This window comes from Rhipicephalus microplus, chromosome 9, assembly GCF_043290135.1.
Source record: "Rhipicephalus microplus isolate Deutch F79 chromosome 9, USDA_Rmic, whole genome shotgun sequence".
NCBI classification, from domain to species: domain Eukaryota; kingdom Metazoa; phylum Arthropoda; class Arachnida; order Ixodida; family Ixodidae; genus Rhipicephalus; species Rhipicephalus microplus.
Genome location: NC_134708.1, coordinates 36,150,812 through 36,162,524, shown reverse-complemented (window position 1 = coordinate 36,162,524; position 11,713 = coordinate 36,150,812). Strand labels below are relative to the sequence as shown.

At 43.4% G+C, this 11,713-nt stretch overlaps 1 protein-coding gene across 3 annotated transcripts in view; it reads left to right on the top strand.

Annotated features, from left to right (window-relative positions):
• LOC142771663 (sodium-dependent proline transporter-like) overlaps positions 1-11,713 on the top strand; it is a 55,843-nt gene that overhangs the window by 27,486 nt on the left and 16,644 nt on the right. For 2 of the 3 annotated variants that reach the window (XM_075873446.1, XM_075873445.1), the window contains 6 exons: positions 1,891-2,036; positions 3,098-3,229; positions 4,890-5,059; positions 5,652-5,833; positions 7,481-7,613; positions 10,548-10,682. In XM_075873446.1, the coding sequence (XP_075729561.1) occupies positions 1,910-2,036; positions 3,098-3,229; positions 4,890-5,059; positions 5,652-5,833; positions 7,481-7,613; positions 10,548-10,682 (879 nt within the window). In that variant the 5' untranslated portion in view covers positions 1,891-1,909. The remainder of the gene's footprint in view (positions 1-1,890; positions 2,037-3,097; positions 3,230-4,889; positions 5,060-5,651; positions 5,834-7,480; positions 7,614-10,547; positions 10,683-11,713) is intronic. The other variant, XM_075873447.1, reaches the window with a different exon arrangement.

The window sequence follows — 11,713 nt, the reverse complement described above, 5'->3', positions numbered from 1 at the left end:
GTGCTGGCAGAACGTGCTGGCAGAACGTGCCGGAAGAATGTGCTGGTAGAGCACGCGGGCCGATGATGATGGTGTTAGTAATGTACTTCTCAAAGGGTGCGTACCCACTTCGCGCTAATTGAAACCATTGGTCCATCTTTCTACCTTTCAATACGTTTCACATGATTAACTGTGTAAAAACTATTTTGAATAGATTCATTTTGAGAGGTGCTCTAAGACTATTTTAGACAATCATTCTCACGAATGCACGAGAATATAGTCTGGCATTATATTTTACTTATTGGTTTGAATAAATATGCTTATTTTGTCCCCTAATTACTTTGACCTTCGGTATGTTTATATAATTTAGTTTTTGGTTTAATCATATATTGATATGATTAGCTAGTTTTTTTTCATTGTTCATATAAAAAGCATAGCAGTCTTTTTTTCTCCCCAAGTGGATATTGTCTAATAATGAGAAAGAAGAAAAAGAAGACGGAAGAATCTAATTTGGTAAGCTTTATAAAGAACGGAAAACCTTCCTCGCATGGCCTAGCGAGCTTCTTTCTAACGTTTTAAACAGAAAGTTTGCTATTCGGTCCGCCGGTGCGAAAGAGACGACTAAGTCATTGGTTATATGTAAAAAGGTATTTCGTTACGTACGTTAGCATAAAGGTGAATTGCACAGCAACTGCAATACAACAGAAAAGAAGTGCTGCAATGGTAACTCCGTTTTAAATGCAAAACGTGAGTGCTGTACAAAACAGGTAGTACTCGAGACAACGACTACACGTAGAACGACACCATACTATCTAAGTAACACATCTTAGTATGGTTTTTTTTTTTTCAGCAGTACCGGTGATGTCGTGGAGTTACGCAATGACATTGACTTTACATCTCAGCGTGACATGATGCAGCAGCCCTTTGGTGGCGCCAGTTTCTTGCTCGTTGCGGTAATTTGATAGTATTTAAGTTTAGAGGGGCTAATACGGGTCTTCCAGTACGAAGTGTGTAGATAATAACCACAACGGCATGGGATTGCCACAAACCCCTCTTAAATTTGTGCATGTTGTGTGGAAGTGTTCGAGCTTCCTCTCACCGTTCTCCCCTCCAGGCCACATCTCTTGACAGCCCCGATCATAGCCGAGCTAAGTGGCTCTACTACAAGACAGGTGCATTTTGATGCAGGCCTGTTGTACACGGTTGCAACAAACCATGCGTACGTACATTTCCGAAAGAGTTCAGAAACACTGGCCGCAATGAAGACACATTTATGTCCTGTAGCTCCTTCTGCACCCCTAAAGCTTGGCTTCCAGCGTCTTCATCTTTCGCTCCCCCCGGGAGAAATGCTAGACCTATGTTTGTGAGCAATGTAACTATGAGCGTTAATGGCTGTTGCTATTCAGACTGACAAACACTGCGAATCATCAAATTGTTTAGAATACATCACCTCTAATGACACAAACAACAAACACTTGAGGTGAGAAGAAAGTTGTTTAGCGAACCAACGAGCTCACTTTAACACTCTTTCATGAGAAATTGTGTAATGGCAAGCCAATTAGTCAGGCCGTAGACCCACCCTGGGCCAGTGGCGCAACCAGAAAGTGGCACACAAGTGCCTGCAACCCTTCCCCCCAAATTGTTTTTTCGCCATGCATTCATAGCGTCAAATGGCCAGTTGCATGTCCGGTCTCCACTTAAGATCAAGGAGGTGTGCCCCACTCCGAACAATTTCTGCACATACCCTTGCTCTGATGCAATGATAGCTTACAAGATACGAATATCACAATGTCTTAGATAGACCTTCGATATTAAGGTGAGTAGAAAGGTCAGTATGAAGGCTAGTGACAGCAGGTGAAGTGTCATGGCACGTGTACGTTATGCTACCAACGTAATATTTTCTATTTTTAGGTCACAGCTCTAAAGAATCATGGAAGCTACCGAGCCACGTGACAAGTGGGGTTACAAGATCGAGTTCCTTCTCTCGTGCCTCTCTCTCTCGCTCGGCCTGGGGAATATCTGGAGGTTCCCGTACCTGACTTACCAGAACGGAGGTGGTACGTACACGCTTTTAATTTATTTTACTCGACAAAGATTCTTTGTTTGCCTGCGATGGTGTAAATGAGTTGCAGAAGTTTCCCAAGCATATTCTTACGACGGGGGTCTTACGCTGAGCGCAGCTAATAAGTCGCACTGATGATAAAAAACAATGGGAAACAAAGAAAAGAGAGTGGAAGGGAACTCGAATGCAGGTCATCTAGCGCTGTCTTTTGGAAAACTTTCCCGTATGTCCTGTACTGGTCATTTCTGTAGAGGATTTAATGCCAGGATTCGAGAGGTGTATTGATATTATTCTCATGAATTCCTGAAGTTTTGACGTCAATTCTGCAATATAGAGTTCATGTTCCACTGTTAGGATTCAATACATATATACAGCTTGGTCTGCCTCAAACGAAAAAAGAAAACATGCTAAAGGTCCCTCGCCGTTTCGCTCATGAGCAGTGGCGTACCTAGGAAGTGAAACACCAGCCCGGAGGCCCCCCCTTCCTCCAAAATTTAGCTGAAAATGACCATTTCAAGGAACCCCGCCCCCTCCAAAAAATTATCTGTACGCCTTTGCTCATGAGAATATTTATCCAGAAGTTTAAACAGTAATACGGGATGAAGACAGTCATCTGCAGTCAAGGTGTAAGTTTGAGAGCCCTGTCTTACAGTACCAAACATGAACGCATTTGTTCTCGCTATATGGTTGTTATGAAGGAGCACATGGAGCGTACGCCGAGTATCGCTTGGCGCTAACTGGACGTCAGAACCTGTGGGAGAGGTCACGTGCTTTGTGGGCGTGGCTTTTCGCAGAGCCCTCTCACGTGTGCACTGCCACCAACAAAGCTGAGAAATACTTCTGCGTTAATAAATTCAGCTTCATAGTAGCCACGAAAGGCATGAAGATTTAAGAACTACCATTAGCTGCATCTCACTAAGGTGAAGTTGTACTTGTGATACACCAATGAAAGTACATTGGTAATTCACTAATATGGGAACAAGCACTGGCATGGCAGTTCTGGTACGTTTATCATTTAGCCTTTTAAGGCTACGCACGTTCTTCACGCTTGTGCAGCTGCCTTCCTGGTGCCATATGTGATCCTGCTCGTGGTTCTCGGACGTCCCATGTACTTCTTGGAGCTCATTCTGGGACAGTTCTGCAGCTCCTCTACCATCAAGTCCTTCGCATGCGTGCCGCTTGCTCAGTGTATTTATAATTCTTCTTTTTCATTATTATTAATATTATTATTATTATTATTATTATTTATAGGGGTAGTGGCAGTTGTAGTAGTAGCAGCAGCAGCAGCAGTAGTGGAAAGAGCACAGTGGAATGTATTAGTAATTCTCGTATTTATAACACATGCATTATAAAGGACAAAGTGGATAATAAGGAGACGTGGTGAGACGTATAAAGAATTGTAGTCCCGCGTGCATAGTTTTAGTGCCACTAACAACGGGGACACACTTCTATCTCCTAAAAGGACATCAGGAAGAATAGTTACTGCCGCTTTACCCAAGCCTTTTGAAATAAAACTGGCACAAAGTTGATCATTCCAGTTCAAGTTAAGAATTATATTCAATACTTTTGATACTGGACCATAGTGTTACTAAAAGTAACGGTCAATTGACTATCAGAATACCTCATGCGACATAATTAAACCATTTTTTTTGAAACATTAGGCGGCTATCGTTTGAGCAGCTTGGACCACTGGGGCACCTGGGGGAACTATCCCATCTCTGTGTTACTTATTAATATTATTATAGCTTTTTGACGTGGTTTAAATGGCTTCACCACATTCTTCTACGTGTTATTTGAAGCATCTTGCGCTTTAGGAGTATATTTGAGAGGCCACGTCGAGGGAAGCGCAGCTGTAAAGACCCAATAAACGGTCAGAAAAGTGTTGAAGTTATGAAAGTTCACGACCGAAATTTAACGTAAAACGTATTCATTCCAATCAAAGTTTCACCATTGTATTTGTCACTGACACTAAACACACCTACTTATGTGAATAAAGCAAAGAATAGAAACGTTTAGGGGCTCGTTCACTTCTTTCGACCCGGCATGACTGAAAACTAACACACACTTATGCCAAGGAAAGCAAAGAGGACGTTATTAGTCGCATTTATAATGTAAATGTGAAGAAAGGCATGATGTGTAAGCTGCCAGCGTGCGACGATATCACGTGCTACGTGACGCCAACATGCATAAAAAAGTGACCCACACTCACCTTCATGTAGCTAGCGGCGCTGGCTGATCCTTCCACGTTCAAATACACATATATGCCATGTGAAGTGAATGGTGGAATGGCCACCACTGTAGCTGAATTAGTAAAATATCGGACGTGATATTCGAAGCTTGCAGATTCGCCCCTCCCCACGGCAAGTTATGTTGCTCCACATTTTTCTTTTGATTTACATTAAATTTACCACAAATACCATCGTCTATACCTTCCTTCGCATCATTGTACCTTCTCAAAATTATTGAGACTATCTATATGAAGAGAGACGAACAGAAAGAGAGAGAGAGAGAGAGAGAGTGTGTGTGTGTGTGTGTGTGTGTGTGTGTGTGTGTGCGTGCGTGCGTGCGTGCGTGCGTGCTATTCTTCCGTCGTTGCTTTCAGAGGATACTGGGAGGCGGAAATATTGTAGGCCCGTGTACTCAGATTTGGGAGCACGTTAAAGAACCCCAGGTGGTCGAAATTTCCGCAGCCCTCCACTACGGCGTCTCTCATAATTATATGGTGGTTTTGGGACGTTAAACCCCACAAATCAATCAATCAATCAATCAATCAGAGGATACTGGGTCTCTACAGGTAAATATGAGCGCACTGAGAAGAACGAACAAAAGCACTGTTGAATTTGCGCAGGCGTGCCCATGGTCATGATGTACACCGTCTTCCTCACGAGCATCTACTACAGCGTGATTTCATCTTACGCGCTGGCCTACCTCTACTACTCCCTGTGGAAAGTGCAGCCCTGGACCACGTGCAACCCGGAGTGGACCAACGAGTATTGCTTTGTCCAAGGATCCGTATTCGTAAGTAATGAGAACAACTCGTCTGTGCTTTAGTGCGTGCTGGTAGGCTAGTTGGTACATAGTTCGAGAACATTAAAAAAATGACGGTGTTCAACGTGTATAAATCAAGCTTGCCAAGCGACAGCTGGAACTACCATGGAAAGCACGAGGCAGCAGTATATGCATTTCCATAGGGGGCATATTTACTAACTCTACAAAGCTGGACAGTCTGGCATATTCTGTTCGGTAGTTGTTCGAGAAGCTGATATTGGCCAGCCGGTCTGAGAACTGGCTAACCTCCCTGTCCTTCCTCATTTATTCCTCCTCCTCCTCCTGATATTGGCCACTGTAGGGCTGATCTTAGGTTAAGGTCGAATCTTTGTACTAATTGCTGATCTCATACTGTGAGCTGTCTGCAGTTCATCCGACGATTACTATTTGATATTGCGTTGTATGTTATTGCACCAACACGGTTCCATGACACGTTCAGCGTGAGTAAGTGCGTAGGAAGAGATAGTTCGGTTAGAATAGATTGGCTAGAAGTCACTTGAGTTTTACAATCATCTTGCGATGATTTCTGTTTTCTTTTTAATGCATTCCCATTCACATTCAGAAATCATGCAAGGAAGCCAACGAATCTCTGCTGATTCTTTTCGGACGCGTAAACTCTACCGAGAGTGATGCGGTGCCCATCAAAAACGGCTCCGTGGTCGTCATGGTGCCCCGAGACGAGTTCGAGTCCAGGTACCGGGGATGCAAGAACGCGAACGAGACCTCGATGGAGCAGTTCTTCTAGTAAGTGCATTACGCCTGTAATATGTCCAGTGCGTTAAGTCTCGTACAGTCACGTGTTGCGGTAAACCTATTGTTTTAACACGCGTACGTTTTGTCGAGGTAAGGGCCCCCGGTGAGTGTGGGAAGGTGTGCCGTCTTCTGCGTTTTGGCAATGATGGTGTGCTCAGAGTTGCTTTTCTGTAAAATCAGCAGTGTGGTGAGCAGCATGTTCCTGGGGTAAATTATTGTGGTTTAGTTATTTATTTGTTTATTTAGTTAATATTTATTATTTACTATTTATTTATTTGTTTATTTACTTGTGTGACCCTCAGGGTGCACTTGTACATTATAGAGGGGAGGGGGGGGGACATATAGTTGAAGCAGAAATAAATACGAGAATATGTAAACACATTTCTATGAAGATAAATATAATTGTAAATTTTTACGTGCAAGGAGTACACTTTATTAAAAGACAACTGAACTCAAACCACCAAGAATACACTAAACAGACAATAACACGAACGCCGGTTAGTACAATTCACGATTGCGAGTTTATTAGTGCATTCTTAAAACGAGTGGGGTTGGTGGTGCTTACTAATGATGCAGGTAGGTTATTCAAATCTATTGAGTTCTTAGGAGGGAATGATTGTGAACACGCGAAGGTGTTGTGACGAGGTACGCTGACTTTCTGCACGTGATCATGGTGAGCTGAATAGTACGGTGCCGGGTGAATCCAAAGTGATTAAAGGAAAGCATTGTGGTGATAGATTATCTGAAGTAAGGAAGTGCGTGATTTCGTTTTCCGAATACAGTGAAGAGCCTACTCTTCAATAATGAAACAATATTCAGTTTTCAACTGAATATATTGAAGAGCGTATGCTGCCGCTGTCGTGACTGCTGCTGTTGAAATTACTTAATGGAGATGAAAAACGTAGTATGAGAAGAAATATAATAATTTAATGACGATTATGAAAGCCAAAAATGCCACACAAGCACTGAAACTAACCATTGTCTTTGACGTCCCGTGTTGGCGGTGTTGGCGTCCTGCAGCGTAGGCAACGAGTAACGTAAAAAAAATGAATTTTGACGTCACCACGTGTCATCAAAGGTAGTCAAAATTTCCGACGTCACTATGATGTCTTAAATTATGATAGTACGACATCATCTTTCATCGTGGTGTCATCAAACAAAATCATGCCTCGGGGAAAGGTAAGCCGGTTATGAAAGCACCGCAAACCCACGTAAGACATAGAAATATTTCGCAGGGTAGCAAGGTGGTGTCGTTCTATTGATTGGGGGAATAAAGAATATATCTCCCACCTTCATGTTGTCTTAGTTTATTACATGTGGGACTCTATATTATTTTTTCTTAATACATTAGGCAAAAACTCCACTGCGAAGCTGTCAAGAAACGTAATAAGTGTCAAAGTGGGAGCCCAATAGCGGAAGGGAACAATTTTTGTTGATGTTGCCTAACTATACCCCAATACTGGCTTGTGTAGACTGATATAGGACGGGTTTAAGAACCCTTTTCCCGTGTTGCTTGCATGCCATTAGAAAGTTGGGCTACTCCTACACGGCACCACCACCTAGGGCAAGCTCACTGCAATTCTCACATTCTTCTGTTTTTGTCTTTCTTTTCTTTTTTTTTACGTACGTACGTTACAGCAGGCGATTTCTGGGTCTTAGCTCGGGAATCGCGGAACCGGGCGGTGTCCAAGGAGACGTATTCGTTGCGCTTCTTGTGACCTGGTTTATCGTCTTCATCGCCGTGTGCAGAGGAATCCGTTCTTCCGGCAAGGTTCGTTTTCTCAGAGCCAATTTTTTGTTAACACCACAGTGCTGTCTCTTCGAAAGAAGCCCATAGTGACTTCAACCTCGTACATCTGAATTTCTGGAAAGCCTATTAATGCTTAAGGATAATGCTATTGCTGCTTTAAATGACAAAGAACGCTTTTTTTGCGTGCGGGAAATCTTTGACAGACCGAATGTAGCCAACTAGACCAGTCATTCTATATCTTATTGTTTGCCTTCCTTCAACCACCTTGCGCTGGCGTAAATGTTTGTTTTTTTTGTGAAATATAAACCATTCGTTTCAATCAACCATATTTTCACCCATTCTGGCTGTTCGATATTCCACCTTTTTATAAATGAATCTAGGGCCCCAAAGGTGCTACTGCTGCTGTTTTAATTGTTACGTTTACAGTTGTTACTCTGTTGCTGTTGGTACTGTGTTGCGTTTGTTGCAGTGTTGCAGTTGTTGCGGTGTTGCAGAGTTTGCAGTGATGCTTCCTTGACAACCCTAGTGTTCATTTATTAGCATTTTATTACTTTTGGAGAGAAACGTTAGATCAGTCTTCTCCTTATTGAATATCTTGAACCTTTCATGTCTTCGTTCATATCATTCGACTATTGAAAGTTTTGTTGCTGATTAATTTCCTGAGACACTGGCTGCGCTAGTTGCACATCTTGCTTAACAATTTTCGATTCAATGATTTTCTTAAAATGTGTAAAATCTTGCTGGAAATATTTAACGTGTATAAAAAAGCGAGGCTTCTGCCCACTATGCAGCAAAGTCGCTGCTAAATCTGGAGAAGCAACCTTTCTAGAGCACGCTGTAGACTACCTTAAGGCAAACACTACAGGTAAAGTTACAGGGCCCCTACTGCGCTATAAAAAATGACATTGCGACGTAACAATTCGTAGCAGTACCTGTTCGTAGTTGAAAAACAGTGTGTGACGCACTATACGTGCTTTGCTGATTCTGTGACTGAGCAAGATGACTTCTGCGTCTGGGCAGTATGCAGTGGATTATATGCTTCAAAGCACTGGCTCATTATCTCATAAAGTTTTTTATAAATACACTACATGGAACTTGAAGAACTAAGGGGCAAGTGTCTACGTGAGCTGCAACGCATGAAGCTTTCAGTGAGCATGGGAATGATGGGTAGTACATTAATTTGCCTAATTTTCCTACTTTCGGCTCCGTTTGACTTCACATGACTTGAAGCTGCCTTATTAGGAAACAGCAATCTGTCATATTATATCACTTACGTTTCACCGCCTTAATGTTTTAGGCGGACCAATTTAGATTGGGTAACACAGTTCAAAACAGTTTGCTCTCTATTTTGAAACAAAACCTAAACACTTTCATAAACAAAGCCGCAAGTGCGCTTGCATCCCACAAGCACAAAAACTAGGCAAATCCGTGCACTACCCATCATTCTCTTGGTCGTGGATCGATCGCAGTGCCAGGGTCCCCTCTAGTTGATTTTTGGAAACTCTATGCGTTATGCAACTCGCAATGGGTGACGGCTGATATTACTTAGGTGCTCTATCACGCAATTTTGCATCTATTAACGAAATTTCTTTGTCAGCATGATGCGTTTGTGCAGGCCCTTTCGGAAGCAGTTTGAAGCACCTTCATGGCTTTCTAGCAAAGTACACAACCGCCACACCGAGGGCCCTGGTCCAAATCTCGCTGATTCATACAGTTCTGTTTTAAATGCGAAGCATTTCTTAGCGAACTTCGGCGACTTTGAGCGTATCTATCTATCTATCTATCTATCTATCTATCTATCTATCTATCTATCTATCTATCTATCTATCTATCTATCTATCTATCTATCTATCTATCTATCTATCTATCTATCTATCTATCTATCTATCTATCTATCTATCTATCTATCTATCTATCTATCTCTCATGATGCGCTCGCGCCCGTTTCGCAAGCTCCACATGTGCCGAATTCGGTATTACGCGACGCGAATGAACGACATAGCTAAATGAGATTCTAAACATGATAATCGCAACATGCGTGTCATGTAACAACATGACTACACGCCACTCTTCAAGCGCACGCGGCTGTTTCGCTAGCTTCACATATGCCAAATTTGGTATTACGTGACATCAATGGATTACAAAGGTATGTGACTGGTGCAAACATGATAACGATCAAATGCGTATCATGTCAAAACATGACTACATGCCACAGTCAAGGCGCCAATGCGTTTCGACGTGACGTGGTGCGCGTGCTCGCCGGCGTTCATTTCGTCGCGTCACGCCGGCGTTGCCACGCTCGGCACCGGTCCTGCCATATACTTGCAGACGCGCGCCGCGCTGCGTTGCTTTGACGCAGGCGCCTTTCAGCACGTCCAGCGTCCCTCGGTCACGAAAAGAGGAAGTCACAGTGTTGTCTGGGTACGCATCGGCGTGAAATGCAGCATGTCACATTTCGCGCTGGTTGCCGTCAGGTTGCGCCTATGGACGCTGGTCGCGCCGGTCGCGCCTGGCGTCAGACTATAGAGTGCTCACGTTTCGCTAACGTAGCGTCACTGTGTCCAGCGTGCGCGCGGGTCAACACTACATTGGAGTATATTAGGCCCTTCATGATGTACTCGCGGCCCTTTTGCTAGCTTCACATACCGTATAGCAAATTTGGTGTTACGTGACGTCAATGGATGACGAAATATATGACTGGTGCAAACATGATAATCCTGACACGCGTGTCATGTAAGAAAATGACACGCGTCTAAGAGCATGACACGCGCGAACTCAAAAACTTTCAAAGCAAAGAAATGCGTTAGCCTGCCGAAGGAAATGCCTACCGCTTCGATGTTTCATCAGAGTCCACGAAACCGAGCCAGTTGAGTTTTTATGTCCTTGAGGCCAAACATACCAAACTCCTTGCATATTTCCAACAAAAACCCAGACTGTTCTTCCTCGCTCGACACAGGTAGCGTTCTTGACTGTCCTCCTGCCTGTAGTCATGATGGCCGCCCTACTCATACGGGGCACGACTCTCACTGGTATCAGCTTCGGCATTGCCTACTACCTGCTACCGAAGTGGCACCGACTTCTCGAATACGAGGTGAAATGTAGAAGAGTTGCAGTACAGTTCACGCTTTTACTATGACACTGGGCCTGAGCTGGCATGTAACGCCTGTAGGTCATCCTGAAATCTTAGTGGGTCGGGTGGGCATGGCGGAGAAAAACTTGAAGTTTTTCTCGTTGGTGAAATACTTAACTATGCTTTTTTTGTGTTGTACTCAGCAGAGAGGAGAATGAGAATTATTCTTGTAAAGAGCAGTGACATTGGCTTGTCTTAATTACGAAGAAGGTAGGGTAGGGCTAGTCATTTCACTCAAGCTTGCATTTTGTATGGTATATGTATTTGCTGCTTTTTATGAAGTGTACAGTCACCACCATGCCTCTATAGAACGCTCAAGTTGCCGGTTTTCGCTTTGCAGGCCGAAACCTTCGGGCAATTTCGGACTCTCAAGTAATGTATCAGGAACATGCAAGGCCTAGTTGTCAGCTTGACCACGTCAGAGCCTCATACTGCCCCAAGGTTTCGCCCCGCAGAACGAGAAACTGCTGTTAGCGTGCTCTACACAGATATGGCCGCGGCTGTACGTGTTCGTCTGTACGTAATTTTCATTGTGTTCACTAGAAATTTTGTTTTCAGGTACAAACAGTTCCCATTGTAGATACGCGTGTATATTGGGGCATATTATGAATGTCATGAGTAGGCAATTGTAATAAAGGTATTTCTTGTCTGTATGTAGAATTCTTTAGAAAAATAACACTCTCTTAAAAGAAAATGGCACGGGGCGAAGCATGTCGTCGAGAACGTAGTTGTCGGCGTTTTCCAGTTCGTCTGTTCCTTCGAGCGCTGGCAGGCAGACAGACCTTCTGGAAGGTACCGATATACTTGTGTTATTTTCTGCAATCACTATGTCAATTTCGAGAACATAAATGTCAGCCGTCACTTGAACCAGTGATTGACAACATAAAGGGCATTTGACAGGGCCTTTACGCTCGCTTTAGCACTTAAGAGATCTGGCTATCATGCTGTTATCGTACGCTGTCGTACCCTCTTTGGGTAACGCAGGCAGTAAA